General features: G+C 33.4%; 1 protein-coding gene across 2 annotated transcripts; it reads right to left on the reverse strand.

Moving 5' to 3' along the window:
* On the reverse strand, positions 442–14,173 carry LOC109328609 (protein arginine N-methyltransferase 1.5-like). Of its 2 annotated transcripts, none has more exons than XM_019562160.1 (23): positions 13,993–14,173; positions 10,402–10,519; positions 8,748–8,857; positions 7,844–7,933; positions 7,670–7,735; positions 6,398–6,477; positions 6,172–6,247; positions 5,988–6,074; positions 5,654–5,729; positions 5,197–5,288; positions 5,080–5,115; positions 4,898–4,966; positions 4,423–4,491; positions 4,253–4,306; positions 4,056–4,130; positions 3,134–3,226; positions 2,949–3,052; positions 2,396–2,444; positions 2,221–2,307; positions 1,806–1,908; positions 1,274–1,361; positions 772–865; positions 442–652 (listed from the first exon to the last, which is right to left on the reverse strand). In XM_019562160.1, the coding sequence occupies exons 1-23, from the start codon at positions 14,128–14,130 to the stop codon at positions 569–571; spliced, it is 1,938 nt and encodes a 645-aa protein (XP_019417705.1). In that variant the 5' UTR covers positions 14,131–14,173; the 3' UTR covers positions 442–568. The 2 variants fall into 2 exon arrangements, with proteins under 2 accessions (XP_019417705.1, XP_019417703.1); XM_019562158.1 differs by lacking the exon at positions 13,993–14,173 and adding an exon at positions 11,476–11,656.

Consider the following 15,223-nt stretch of genomic DNA (forward strand, 5'->3'; position numbering starts at 1 on the left):
TCAATTTAAAAGGCTATTGATTTGAAAGCCTCGTGATGGTAAATAGGAAACCATCTCTTCACACAGATAACAGCCATTGTATGACGTAAATCTAATTCAATATACACATAACAATGATCAAACTACTTAGTTCTGTCCATTCACATCATCGTCGCCTAATTAATTGATGATTAAATAAAACATGAATAATAGATAATACAGTGACAACGTATAAATTTTTTACTCGGTTAGTGCATATATTTTTTCTCATCAAACAATGTTACTACTCTAAGATCAAATTACTTCAAACTTTTAACTAAAATAAAACTCATCTAAAATAAAGTTTGCAAATACCTCTCATAAACAGCAAGTACACTTTGTTATTTTTTTTATCTTAAAATTTCTGAAGGAAATTCTACTTCTGAAAAAAAAATACAAATCTAAATACGTACGAGAAACAAATATCATACCAAAATTTTGATGATATATACGGACGTTACAATTACATCAGATGTATACATCAAGGATAATAATCATAAATATCTTAATGTACAACATTATAAATGTGATTTCCTAGCTCGAAAATATTCTAAAGTCCAACCCAGTATGAGCGTCCATTACTGTTGTGAATTGGAGATGAAGAAGGAGAAGTAACACACCACTCATACCAAACCTGTTTCAATTTCCATAGGCAGATTGAAATCAATAAATAAATATGGAATGGAAACAATAGATGAGACATTGAGGAGAGAAAAAAAAACATGATTAAATGGCAAGTGTTACAAAACCAACCTTTTTAGGACCACAACAGCGCCAGAAATTTACTTCAAGAGTAGAACCAGGACCCACACAAATAGGGGATCTTAGTGGGAAAAATATTGCAAACCTACATACAGAAATTGAGTTGTATTACCAAATCTGTACCATTTCAAATGCAGAGTAGGATCTTCACTGTTTTCATTTTGAAGAAGAATGTTATTTGGTGATTGTCGACAAGCAATTTTACAGGGACGCTTGACATTGCATATCACAGAGATCGACAAGCTTTTTAGATTGTGTTTTTTAGTTTGCATAAAGAGGTGAGTCTTGCAAAACAGTAAGATGGTTGTTTAGCAACCATGAGGTCATGGGTTCAAAGATATGGTAAGGCTGCATATATCTCCTCGGACACAACGAAGTGGGAGCCTCGTGTACTAGGTATGATATCTTTCAAGAGGTTTGTTATACTCTAACAACTACTACAGACGCACTTCTGATTTACCAAAATAGATAAATAGAAAGTAAATCTCAATACCAGCTGAACATGTTTGGTGTTGCAGTTGAAGGTTCAATTCCAAGATGCACATCCTTGTAAAGAGTTGCATCAAAGTAGCCAGCAAATCCTATAATCAGGGAGTGAAAAAGGTAAGTATCAAAAATATAAGCATGGCTTTGAAACCCCCCAAAAAAGATAAACAACACAGAAGCTAAACCCATAATGAAGCATTACACATATCAACGACGACATAGTGAGACAGTCCTGGCACTATACAGCCAAGTATCTATTAAACAATCAAGTATGTTTCTTTTAACATTAGATGCACTCTCATTCCACAGCTCAGCATACAGCCATACACTATATTGAGGGAGTGCTGCTCGCCTATTCCCTGTTCCATTCATATCTCTAGTTGTTCCCAATCAACATTATCATGGTTTTGTTCATGAATAAATCAGATCGGCAAACAATAAAAGGCAAAAATACTCAATTGCATTCTGCTATTTAAAAGAAATATTTATGTAAAAGCACATATCTATGTATAAACTAACTTGCTCAAAGAAGCACATACCATGTACCATCGCAGAACCAGTGTCATTAGGCATCACAAAGTGCAACTTTTTGTACCGCTGATTGCTTTCTTTATCGGGTTTCGGATGAGTAAAGGTGAAAACCTATGCAGGTCAAATCAAAATTTGCAGGAATTCAACAGTCTAAACTTTAACCCAAATAACAATAATTTAAAATTTGTGGTGCAGAAACAACAACAAATGAGTTCATACAAAATCTGAAACAAGCCAGGGACCTCTATTATAGTAGTTAATCTTATATAACTTTAGCTTAAGGTATTTTAGATATGCTTATTTAGTTAACAAGTGAGTCACGGCTCTCTTAAGTTAATCTTAAGTCTTAACCACCTACTATATATATCAGTGTATGGATTGAATAAAAGGACATAAAAATTAAACAGAATTAAAGCAACTCACTGGCTGAGATGGTGCAAGTCGAGCTGCATTGTGTATTTTCACAACATAAGCAGTTTCAAAGTGTGCAAGGTCCTTATGCGCCTTTACCTGCATTACAACCAAAGAAAGTGAAGTTAAATTATAGCAAAAAACAATATTTATAAATGTATTTTTAACAGTAGTGGAAGAGATATACGTCATTATATAACTTTGAAGCAGTAACTGGTTGAAGGAAACTTGTGTACCTGAAAGCAGTAATCAACAATGATTAATAAAATAACTAAACAAACAAAACGAGTGGGATTCCATGGCCATTGCTACGACCATGTCAAAAGTTTATGTTTCTTATTCTGTCAACCTGATGTTGATGGAAAGTAAAAGTAAAATATGCTGCTATTTTATAAAGTTGACCAAATTAATGCAAGTGTGATGTGTCCAATGAAAGTCTATCACCTATATGGTTTGTCAATGACTTTAAATCAAGATAAATACAAATTGTAAAAAGATGAAAGCAATCTCAATAGTGAACACAGTTTAAGGAATTTGTCCAATATTTAGATATTTAGATAAAATGATTCTCAAAACTTATATTGAGCAAAAGACCAAGGAAATCACATGTTCACATTCTCTAAACTACCTTAATCTTGAATTAGTAGGGCTTACCATGCTGTATGTTAAAATTAAACTACCTAAAAAACCTACTAACAGAGGTAAAGAAGTAACATATGCAGCGAAAGGAAGTTACACACGATGACGGGATCGAAATTCCATCTTGCTTTAGAAACCGCTCAGCTCCATCAAGACACTCAGGAGAAAGTTCATTGTCACCAAAAGAACCTAGCAATTCGCTAACCTAATTTGAAGACAACAATCAAATACTAGAGTATAGAACATAGAATTCAATTATTGATGGATGATCTTTAGCACAGTATACCAATATGTCTGCTTCTTCAGGGGCATTCCAGCAACGCATGTCACTTGAGACTATGTTAACAATATCCTCCCAACCCTCCAACTTAACCAATGCCTGTTTCAGAAAATAAGTGTCATGACTAAAACAATAATAGCAAAATAAATAGTAATTCAACAGATAGAAGCCGTGAAATAAAAATTACGTAATATTTCATAATGAAAATTCTCTACAACAATGGGCTAAATAAAGGCAAATCAATCTATATAAATTGGAAAAAAAATTACTACCTCCACTCCTTTATATAAGACCCTTTAGGGGTTATTGTATTTGGTCCTATAAATAGGACCATCTTCAAAATTTTATGTACAATAGATGAGTTTGTTACCAAAATACCATTATTTACTCAAACAATTTGAGTGCAGAGACGAAATAAATTAGTTTCATTGATGAATGACAGTTTAGGTAAACTACAGCCAATTACTGACAAATATAATGATGTTTCAAACTTCCTTAATGCGGATGAAACTAGGGTCTTAAAAGAACCACAGGGAGTACAAGACAATCATCAACTAATAAGAAAAAAAGCAAGAATATCCAACTCTCAAGAACAATAGATAAAAACAACATAAAGAAGTGTCAAACTGTCAATAAATGTGCTCATAAATTTATTACAATTAATCACGAGAATTTTCAGTATTACACTCAAGTAAAAGATAAAAAATCCCAACTTATTACTGAAACCCATCTAAACAAAAGCACATAGTTATCAGAGTTACATTTATTAAAACAAAACGAAGTGACAGAGTTTTTGGCACACATTCAAGCATGCAAAAAATGTTTTTAAAATGAATTCGACTACTTTTATAATACATAAAAAAAATATTTCCAAAATAAACTCATGGAATCACCAAAAATGTTGAAACTAAAAAGATCAAAAACTAACATGAAGAGTAACAACTGCATTTGGGTTCTTTTCGACAGCATAAACTTTTAGCTTCCGTCCAGTTTCTTCAGCAGCCTATATATGAGCCTAGCAAAAGTCACTCCAGAGGAAAGGATATATCCAAATCCGCATTTCACAGTGTGTAGTCTAGTAAACAACATTTCAAAGTTTCATCAATAGAAGGTAAAAAATCAGACCTGTAATGATGCCCGCACAAGAGGCCCTCGTCCTGCACCGACAACCATCAATACCTAGCCAGAGGAGGGATAAAAAATTTATATTTGCTGTACTGTGCAAAACATCCAATAAGATGCATTTTATTGTTAATAAAAATAGTGTTCCAAACAAAAACTGAAACAAATCTTACAGTTACTTTCACAGATGCCTCTTCATCAGGAACCCTGTCCAGCAATGCTTTACTTACTGCTCTTTGGTACTGTCAAACGGAATTCTAATGATTAAATTGCAAGCAAAATATGTAGAAATCAAAGCCACCGATTACTACGAGACAGCCTTAAGCTAGAAGGAAAAAACAAGATGGCATGTACTAAGTCCTTTATCTCAAAAAATAATACCCAGTAGGCAATGACAGAGCACTGACATAATTCAGATCCTATACCTAGCAACTACAACAATGTTACATGTAAACGCATGCAAAATTTGAAAGCATTGGATTATATACACCCTTATTCCAAAGAATGCAAGGCTGTCAAATCATCATTAAAAAGTGATCACATGAGATACATTGTAGATCATCCTAACATAGTAAGAAAGATAAAACAGACAACAGCAACTGGTGGATAGGGGCAGCCACATCATATCTCATACATGCATAGTCATACCTGGATGTATTTCATGGCGTCTTTCTCGAAAGTTTCATAGGTTTGAGCCTCTAAATTATCCATCAGAGGCTGCATCAAAATTTAAAGAAAAAACATTTATTTTTCTGAATCGTGCAGAGAAATCTTACAAGAAACAGCAAAGGCAATGACTGAGTAATGAGAAACAGAAAGAAAGTACTTACTTGCAATGGTGCCTGCAAAAAATCCCTGTAGCCAAGCTGGAATAAGATGCTGAATGGTCAGAGAATGATACTAGCAAATAATGTCATGCCTATGTGTTGAACAAGTGAGTTAAATACCTCAAAACGTTCTTGCTCAGGAAGAGGGTCCATTTTTTGGTATAGGTATCCAACATAGTCCAGGTATGGCCGCAAGGGATGTCTTTGTGAATCTGTATTGCAAAAAAACTCACTTTAAACATGAGAGTTTTGGGGTCTTGGGGAAAACAGTTGAAAAACAGTGGACACACAACATTTACATTATAAATTTTATCCAAAAAAATTACATTATACATATCTGAAGGAACAACCGGAGAACATTGGAACACGTGCAGAGACAAAGAGTAGAGTGATAGTTAAATATATATTATATAGGCAATAAAAGTCGTTCTTGCAACCTACAAACAAGCTAAATAAAATTGACTCAGACTACCCAAAAGAAAAATGGCATTCAATACGAATGATAAGATATTATAACTACTTGAAGAATCATCTCACGTGAAGATAACAAAGCTATAAACTAATAATAGGAGCTCACCAGCACCAGAATGATTATGAGAAACATCTGCAACAACCTTCGTTTTTGGATGAACAGAATTTCCCGATATTATGATCTAGACAGATGTTAAAAAAAAACTCAATACCTTCTGAAGAAAAACAAAACTATTTGAACCTATGTCTCATTCCGTATGATAAAATAAGCACTAACACAGTGTTCATATAAAATATAAGTTAGATACTACAACTATAAAACTGCAAGGTTGTCTGCAGAAGAATTAAATCAATTAAGTGCACAACTTTTCCATCAACGTTTAATAATACTGAATCCACATTGACAATAATTCAACATTTAAAGAATTTGAATGATTTACCTGTATGGAGTGATTAAAAAAGCCAGTAATTAACTTCTGGTGACGCTTCGATAGGCATGGATAACCACGTGCGTTTGTTAAAAAGGACTAACAAAATCCAATCAAAACCATTATGACTTTAATTAGAAGCAGCATCATACTTAATATTTAAAGTATCAGATCATAAATAAAAGGATGTCCTTACATCAGTATTTATTATAGCTGCTCTAACAGACTCCCCAAACCAACGTGCTAGTGAATTTTCTGAAGGTAGAGTATTCCTAATGAACAAGGACCATCACCATCATTATTCAGGACATTAATATTGAAATGGTGCCAATAATAAAAAGATCTGGGAAAAAATCAATTAGAAAATGCAGGACAAAAGTATAAAGTATAGTAGTTCAAAGGACTGAAGTGTTTTTACTCACAATATATCAAGTGCAACAGAGAGTTGACTATGATGCTCACATTGCAGACGAAATGAATTCCACATTTCCCAAGTGTCAACCTAAAACAGGATTAGAAAGTTCTTGAAATGTACATAACATCATAATTTTCATGAAATGGCCATCTAATGAGTTCAATTATAAACTCTAACAAGTTCAAATACTTCACAACTTATCATTCTAAAAACAATTCATGTTCTGACAACCCCAAACGTGAAAGAAAGCAAAGGCAATACAGCATATAACTAATTACATACCCCAACTATATACTTAGCCATCACCTATGAAGCATGGATACTGATACGTGTTCGGGTACGATATGTATCTGATACGTCGACACGCATTTTTCTAAAATACAGGATACGATACGTTTAGGGATACGCGTATAAAATAATAAAAACACATAAAATATAATAAAATTATAAGTGTAAATCAAAATATCCAAAGTCAAAAATATAACGGAAATTTAAAATTGTTGCCCTCCATAACAAATCTATTTTATCCTATTTTAATGAAAACGAATCTATCCTAAAATCATTGCCCTCCATAACAAATATATCTTATCCTATTTTAATGAAAATGGATCTATCTTATCCTGTTTTATTGGAAAAGAATCTATCTTATCCTGTTTTATTGGAAAAGAATCTATCTTATCCTGTTTTATTGGTTTATTTTATTTTATTTTTTTAATTTTTGGATACTCTATGGATATGTATCCTTCGCGAATCCGAGCGTATCCGTGTCGGATACGTGTCGGACACCGGCACGTGAGGGTGTTTGACGAATCCGTGCTTCATAGGCCATCACATCCTCAACTTTGTAATTTGAGAAAACAGAAAAAGGAAAAGGTAGTACTAGTGACATAAATTAAGTCCTTAATCCCAATACATTTGGAAAACATATGCCATTCAACCAAAGTACCCAAACAAGATCAATGATTGAGGCCAAAACCATGTGTAATCAAGGGTTGTAGACTTCATTGATAATTCACTTATTATTTTTGGAGTCCATTTGAATCATACGAGTTCCACAAATAGAGTGAGACTGACTGAGATTTAACTTGTTTCAGTGTCTTAGGATCACAAACTATTGGGTGCTTAGGAGTTCATAGGAGAGTTTGACAACTAAAAGCACATTTGGGGGCTGAAAGGTGCATGTACATGTCAAGTCAGTCAAGAAACAAAACAAGTAGTGATACAATGAATGGCCTAATCCAGCAATGCATACTTGCATGATTTTGGCTTATTTACTCACCAAAGTATCAGTATTTGCATCCATGGAGTCATCATCAGGTTTCACCACTGGAATCCTAAGCCACAACTTCATTACACAGTTTAAGAAACAAGAAAAGCTATAAGAATGGAGAAAATAAAATTTATGAAGGAAAGACATAGGAATCAATCATTAAAGTTGAACTTAGAATTGTACCTGCATATTACTTAGGCCCTGTAAGATTTGATTCACACACCTAGCATAATTAGCACAGGTAGTTCCCTTGGGAGCTGGGAGCAGGCAAGCCTACAGCACATAAAAGGATCAGAAAAACCATCAACAATTACAAGACTTCTGATCCTGGAGCACATTTAAAGGGATCAGAAAACCAATCGATGTATTGGAACTTCAACAATGCCGGGAATGCAACAAAGTCAAAAAACAGTGATACAGGTAACTTCACTATGATGTCAGCATTAAACCCATGTTTTTTCTCTTTAGAGAAAATTGTCATGTCAAGGGTGGGGGGAGGCAGATTTCCTGGAGCTCAGGCATTCTCAAGTTAAGGTAAAGAATATGTAGGCATATCATGTCTCGTTTAAAAGAGGTTCCTATCCTAGTTTTGATATACTTAAAAATAAATATCATAAAAGTAAACAGAATCAAAGGTATGACATCAAAACATGGAAAGGAATAATCAAATCATAGATAATCCTTTAAAGCCATATAAGCAAGAAAATTGTTTTTTCTGAGAAAAATAAAGATTAGCAATTTTATAATTAAAGAAAAAAATGCATGAGTAGGAACCTGTGAATCTGTGATTAAATGAGACTATAAATAAAATCATTAATTAAACTAAGGAACCAAAACCAATAAGGTATTGGTCTAGTGGTGTAAGGCCTCATCGGATCCCCTAGTGTCAAATTAGGCAAAAGGTCAAAGGTTTGAATCCTGTTTGCAACACTTGTTGAAAGGGGGCAGTGACACACCTCCGAAAGAGATTAATTTCTTACCTGTAGGGTGAGGGGTACTCTTGGACTCTTGGTTTTAGCAAACAAAAATTAAGGATCCAAAATAAGGCTGTACAAATTTCATGCAACTTGATCATGCCAAAGCGCACCTGTAATGAGAGATGAGAAGCCCAAGATATTTCTTGTTTGAGAGTGGTTTCAGAATCAAGCCTAAGGATTTCATCCTCTGAATCCAAATCTAACCATGGGCTAATTTTTCCTGAATAAAATTTAATAAATTTCATGAGAAGTTTCACATGGTTGTGAAATCCAAGAAGACTCATAAAAAATCAGTTTAATTTTCTTTTAAAAAAATGAAAGAACAAATAAAAACAATAGCAAATTCAACACCTATCTAAAAATGAATAACTGAACTCATAAATGGAAGTTTTCTAAAAAATGAAATATGGCATTTCAGAATTCTAGCATTGTGATCAAGCACCGAGAATATAATAATACTTTCACCCTATAAAGCAAATTTTAACAATTGCTACGATTCATTATTGCAAGTGCACAATTGTTCTGCCTTCGCAAGGGAGGTCGCGGTTTTGAGGGCGAGGATTGCATAGCATTATGTAACACACAACAATGGGCCAAAGAACATGGTAGCCAAAATTGTGATATTCCTCATAGGATTGAAATATCTTATGATTCTCACCACACTTGGCAATCTTGATACATCCAAAACATATGTGGATGAATGAGTAGTGGGATTGAGCGGGAAGATCATGGGATGACTGAAAATGTTATTTTCAGCCATCAGGTGAGTTCTTTTTTTCAGGATGACCTAATTATCTAAGAAATTAGGTAAAGCAAAACCTAACCCTAGCACAGTTTGGCCAAAACTAAACCCCTGAATTGACCTGTCAAGAATGGCCTGAGCCCTCACATTTGGCCCTCATTCCCTCACCCCATTCCCTTCTGGACAAAGAGCAGCTGAGATGAGATGAGAGTGACATTAGTGACTGCTACCAGCAAAATGACTAAAGTATTGACATCGTGTGGTGACTTGCTGCACTGGCAGCAAGTTTGACAGTGGGGTTAAATTATGGGTAAGGCCAAGGCCTTATGAACTCCCTCTTCTGAGCTGAGCCATTCTCCCTATTCTCGAACTCTAGTTCAATCTTCCCTTGTAAGATTCAAGTCCTCTTTGTTAATCACTTCTCAATTTTCACACTTATGCATGTCGGGTTTCTCTTATTGATGAATTGTTATATAAATCTATTACTCCATTTCAGGGCTGTTTTCTTAAACTGCAAATTTATTTTATTTATCATCAAAGTCATAAATGTCATCTTTTGCATATATATTACGACTTGTATGTGGGAGACTGGTAACCTTAACTTGAACTTTATTTTATATCAATTGTGACTCCAAGACTTCGCTTGCTAATTTGTGACATTTTATAAGGATATGTGTGTGTGTGTGTTTGGTTATGAATTTGTGTTTTTTTGGTAAAAAAGTCTTATGGTCCATGTTATTATGATAGTACGCTTATGTGTCTTCCTCCCATCCCAATCCTGCATAGGATCTCAATTTTGACATCCTTGTCAAAGAAAAAATAATAATCATCTTTCTTTTGGTGCAGGAAACAATTTCAAACTAGCGAACCTGACAGAATGCACAAGTAAATCAACGTGGTTGCAATCCAAGCATACAAAAATGGATGGGGTTAAAAATAGAAGATTCTATAAAACAAAAGACTGAGATCCTAGTATAAAAAATTAAAGAATATTAATCGCTAGCATTATAGGCAACGCATACCCACTACATGACTACTCCATTGGGAAGGGCTCAAAACCAAGTCGGACCCAGCAAACGGAAGAACAGCAGATCCAAAAATATCCTTTTGAACTAAGCTTGGTCGATAAGCAGGATCCATCTGATTTGCACCATAAAGTCATATTAAGTTAAACATGCAGTCAGAAACTACACAGGCAAACAGTTATATTCCAACAATTCATACATTGTTCATAGACAGACAACAGGCTTTATTGAATATTTCACCTGTTACGAAATTATAGTGCGCACTCGCTCCAAAATGGTTTAAGAGAAAACTAAACTATCCATTTAGCGAATGCAAAAACATAATAAAACCACATCACATAGATTTATTACATATGTACACACAATGTGTCACTAATGTAGTATAATAAGCTCGAAAAATGAAACCACATTAAAAAGCTTCACATATAGAGTATCAAACAATGTTACTTTCGGTAAGCATACTGACCAGTCACATACAAAATTGCAGCAGGAAGCTGCTATATGACTGGCTAATTGGCTACCATAAATGCTGAAAAAACAACATGTCTAATGCAATGCAGAACTCCAACTTCTGTTTAAAATAAATGGAAAATCATATGGACACACGAGAACTCGATTTAATTAGACTCCACAAACTTCATATTTCAAAAGCTACACTCAACTTCCCTATAGGCAAGGCAAGTAATTTTTGAAGCAGTCGAGTGTAATTAAGTTAAACCTCGACCCCTCAATAATAATAGTAGTGATTACTTTCTTCAAACAAATATCGGTGTTAAAATGGAAATGTATTTCGATGTACCAACACTATGAGACAACATATGTTCGAAATGGAACAAGGTTCAAAGTAAAGGTCCATGTAACGGTTTCAATGTAGGTGATCTTACTGACCATTCACACACGAAAGTGTGCAACAATAACAGTTGCAGTGTGAGTGGCTAATTAGCCACCAATACCAAATTATATTAACCGTAAACCTCGAAAGGGATTAGTTCTGAGAATACTCTTGATAGTACCAAAAAAATATTAAACTAAATAAGTAGATCAAGTGTTATAATATGAAATGATACGAACCAAAGGAGCAATAACGAAATCAAAACCAGCAGAGGAGAGATTGAAAGCGAGAACATGAGGCATGTCATCGTTAAACTCCGTTTCAACGCCGCAATAGCGAGATTCAGTTTTATCACCTCCTCTTTCTCCCAGAGGCATTTTTGCAGAATATGAATGAGAAAGAGTGTACAAGTGATAATTCACTCACATCTATGGGGTTTTTGTACAAGGAGGGGTCACACACACAATCCACTAGGGTTTAGGGTTTTTGACTAAACGGGTGGGCTATTAGCCATTTCTCAACCTTCAAGCCCAAATTTAGGATTTGGATAATATTTGTTGTATGAAGAGGTAAAAAAAAAACCAAAAACCGATTCAAAATATATCGAAAGCAATATTAACCGAATGTATTTAGATTATGTTGGATTTATTTTCTAAATATCGGCTTGTTCAGTCTGATTTTTGGTTTCATCTCTTAGATCTAGATTGATCCAGACTCAACTTAAATAGTATATAATATTTTTAAGTGTTCATCTTAGTCAATCTTAAGTCTCAACTCCCAAAATTGTGTCTCTTCTGCCATTCCCTCCGCTGTCAATCTGACACTATCTCCTCTATGTGAGGTACGTCGTTTGTGTTCATTCTTCAATTATTTTATCTGAAACTAGTGTGGTAAATACTTCGTTGTTTCCACTTTTTGATCATTTGTCTTTATTTTTCAATTACCTTTTGTACTTTTCAAGATTACAAGGTATTCCAATAATAGAATAAAAATTGTTACTTTTATGCCAAATTCATCTCTATAAGTGGGGATGTATCAGCCAAGTAGCTACAAATATATTAGTCATGTTTGTATCGATAGTTGTTTTGGAATTAACTTTTAGCAAAATAGGTCAAGTTAAAATTATATTGCAAGTGTGTTGATGTTGTCTTACTTTTATTGTTGTTGTTTTTTTTGCTATTGTTTACTTTTATTATCGATTATTGTTTTATTGTTACTGTTTGACACCTTTTTTAATATTATTTTATGTTTAGTATTTTGTCATTTTTGTAAGTTTTAATGTATGTGCAGTTTGATTCTTCTGTAAGAAAATTGATCCAAAATGAACAAGAAAGTGCATCCAAATTTTGGATTGGATTGAAACAAACATCTTAATACAAGCATATTAGACCAGACTAAACTATAAGTTAATTACGTGTTTGGATTGGATAATTTTATTTTGCCTAAAAACCAATTCAAACCAATAGCAAACACCCCTAATTTGTTCACTACTAAAGTGACAATTGAAATTTGCTATTTTTCATTTTAAAAACATGAGAAAAAGAAAGAGCCATGTTTAAAGCAAGCCACTATGGTAGTACTGTCAATAGTACTAAAAAAATTGATTATGTTTGTGTCGAGTATGATAAATCTCATGTGTTTAGAATTTTTTTTAAAGTTATGATATAACAAAATGAATGTTATATTTATGCCCTTTGAGTGTAAATATTTATATATAAATGATAAATAATAATGTGATAATACTTAAAATTCATACATTATCAGTGCATACATTTTTTTATAGACAAAATTAGGTTGAAATCATCATTTTTAAGAAAATGTATTTGAGACAGTGTTCGAAATGTTATCATGATTAATAAAAATATATATATATGAAGTATTTATTTTCTTTAATGGACTTACTCCATTGACTAAGGATTTTTTGTATAAAAAATAAATAGATAGTACAATTTTTTAGGGTATTTTCTTTATTTTATTGATAAAGTTTATTGAAATGCTAATACCTTTCATCAATGATATTCGAATTTTTTGGTTTATCTATACTTCTATACTTCTATACTATATATAAAGGAGAAACTTCAAAATGAAACCACATTAAAAAGCTTCACATATAGAGTATCAAACAATGTTACTTTCGGTAAGCATACTGACCAGTCACATACAAAATTGCAGCAGGAAGCTGCTATATGACTGGCTAATTGGCTACCATAAATGCTGAAAAAACAACATGTCTAATGCAATGCAGAACTCCAACTTCTGTTTAAAATAAATGGAAAATCATATGGACACACGAGAACTCGATTTAATTAGACTCCACAAACTTCATATTTCAAAAGCTACACTCAACTTCCCTATAGGCAAGGCAAGTAATTTTTGAAGCAGTCGAGTGTAATTAAGTTAAACCTCGACCCCTCAATAATAATAGTAGTGATTACTTTCTTCAAACAAATATCGGTGTTAAAATGGAAATGTATTTCGATGTACCAACACTATGAGACAACATATGTTCGAAATGGAACAAGGTTCAAAGTAAAGGTCCATGTAACGGTTTCAATGTAGGTGATCTTACTGACCATTCACACACGAAAGTGTGCAACAATAACAGTTGCAGTGTGAGTGGCTAATTAGCCACCAATACCAAATTATATTAACCGTAAACCTCGAAAGGGATTAGTTCTGAGAATACTCTTGATAGTACCAAAAAAATATTAAACTAAATAAGTAGATCAAGTGTTATAATATGAAATGATACGAACCAAAGGAGCAATAACGAAATCAAAACCAGCAGAGGAGAGATTGAAAGCGAGAACATGAGGCATGTCATCGTTAAACTCCGTTTCAACGCCGCAATAGCGAGATTCAGTTTTATCACCTCCTCTTTCTCCCAGAGGCATTTTTGCAGAATATGAATGAGAAAGAGTGTACAAGTGATAATTCACTCACATCTATGGGGTTTTTGTACAAGGAGGGGTCACACACACAATCCACTAGGGTTTAGGGTTTTTGACTAAACGGGTGGGCTATTAGCCATTTCTCAACCTTCAAGCCCAAATTTAGGATTTGGATAATATTTGTTGTATGAAGAGGTAAAAAAAAAACCAAAAACCGATTCAAAATATATCGAAAGCAATATTAACCGAATGTATTTAGATTATGTTGGATTTATTTTCTAAATATCGGCTTGTTCAGTCTGATTTTTGGTTTCATCTCTTAGATCTAGATTGATCCAGACTCAACTTAAATAGTATATAATATTTTTAAGTGTTCATCTTAGTCAATCTTAAGTCTCAACTCCCAAAATTGTGTCTCTTCTGCCATTCCCTCCGCTGTCAATCTGACACTATCTCCTCTATGTGAGGTACGTCGTTTGTGTTCATTCTTCAATTATTTTATCTGAAACTAGTGTGGTAAATACTTCGTTGTTTCCACTTTTTGATCATTTGTCTTTATTTTTCAATTACCTTTTGTACTTTTCAAGATTACAAGGTATTCCAATAATAGAATAAAAATTGTTACTTTTATGCCAAATTCATCTCTATAAGTGGGGATGTATCAGCCAAGTAGCTACAAATATATTAGTCATGTTTGTATCGATAGTTGTTTTGGAATTAACTTTTAGCAAAATAGGTCAAGTTAAAATTATATTGCAAGTGTGTTGATGTTGTCTTACTTTTATTGTTGTTGTTTTTTTTGCTATTGTTTACTTTTATTATCGATTATTGTTTTATTGTTACTGTTTGACACCTTTTTTAATATTATTTTATGTTTAGTATTTTGTCATTTTTGTAAGTTTTAATGTATGTGCAGTTTGATTCTTCTGTAAGAAAATTGATCCAAAATGAACAAGAAAGTGCATCCAAATTTTGGATTGGATTGAAACAAACATCTTAATACAAGCATATTAGACCAGACTAAACTATAAGTTAATTACGTGTTTGGATTGGATAATTTTATTTTGCCTAAAAACCAATTCAAACCAATAGCAAA

This window comes from Lupinus angustifolius, chromosome LG15 (genome assembly GCF_001865875.1).
Source record: "Lupinus angustifolius cultivar Tanjil chromosome LG15, LupAngTanjil_v1.0, whole genome shotgun sequence".
Lineage (NCBI taxonomy): Eukaryota > Viridiplantae > Streptophyta > Magnoliopsida > Fabales > Fabaceae > Lupinus > Lupinus angustifolius.

Excerpts from the sequence above, each read along its gene's own strand:
- LOC109328609 (XM_019562160.1), bottom strand. The coding sequence starts at position 14,130 with ATGCCTCTGGGAGAAAGAGGAGGTGATAAAACTGAATCTCGCTATTGC. Across the intron at positions 8,858-10,401 it reads ATGGAGTAGTCATGTAGTGG|GAAAAATTAGCCCATGGTTA; the intron begins GTATGCGTTGCC and ends AATTTTATTCAG. Across the intron at positions 7,736-7,843 it reads AGGGCCTAAGTAATATGCAG|TTGTGGCTTAGGATTCCAGT; the intron begins GTACAATTCTAA and ends TGTGTAATGAAG.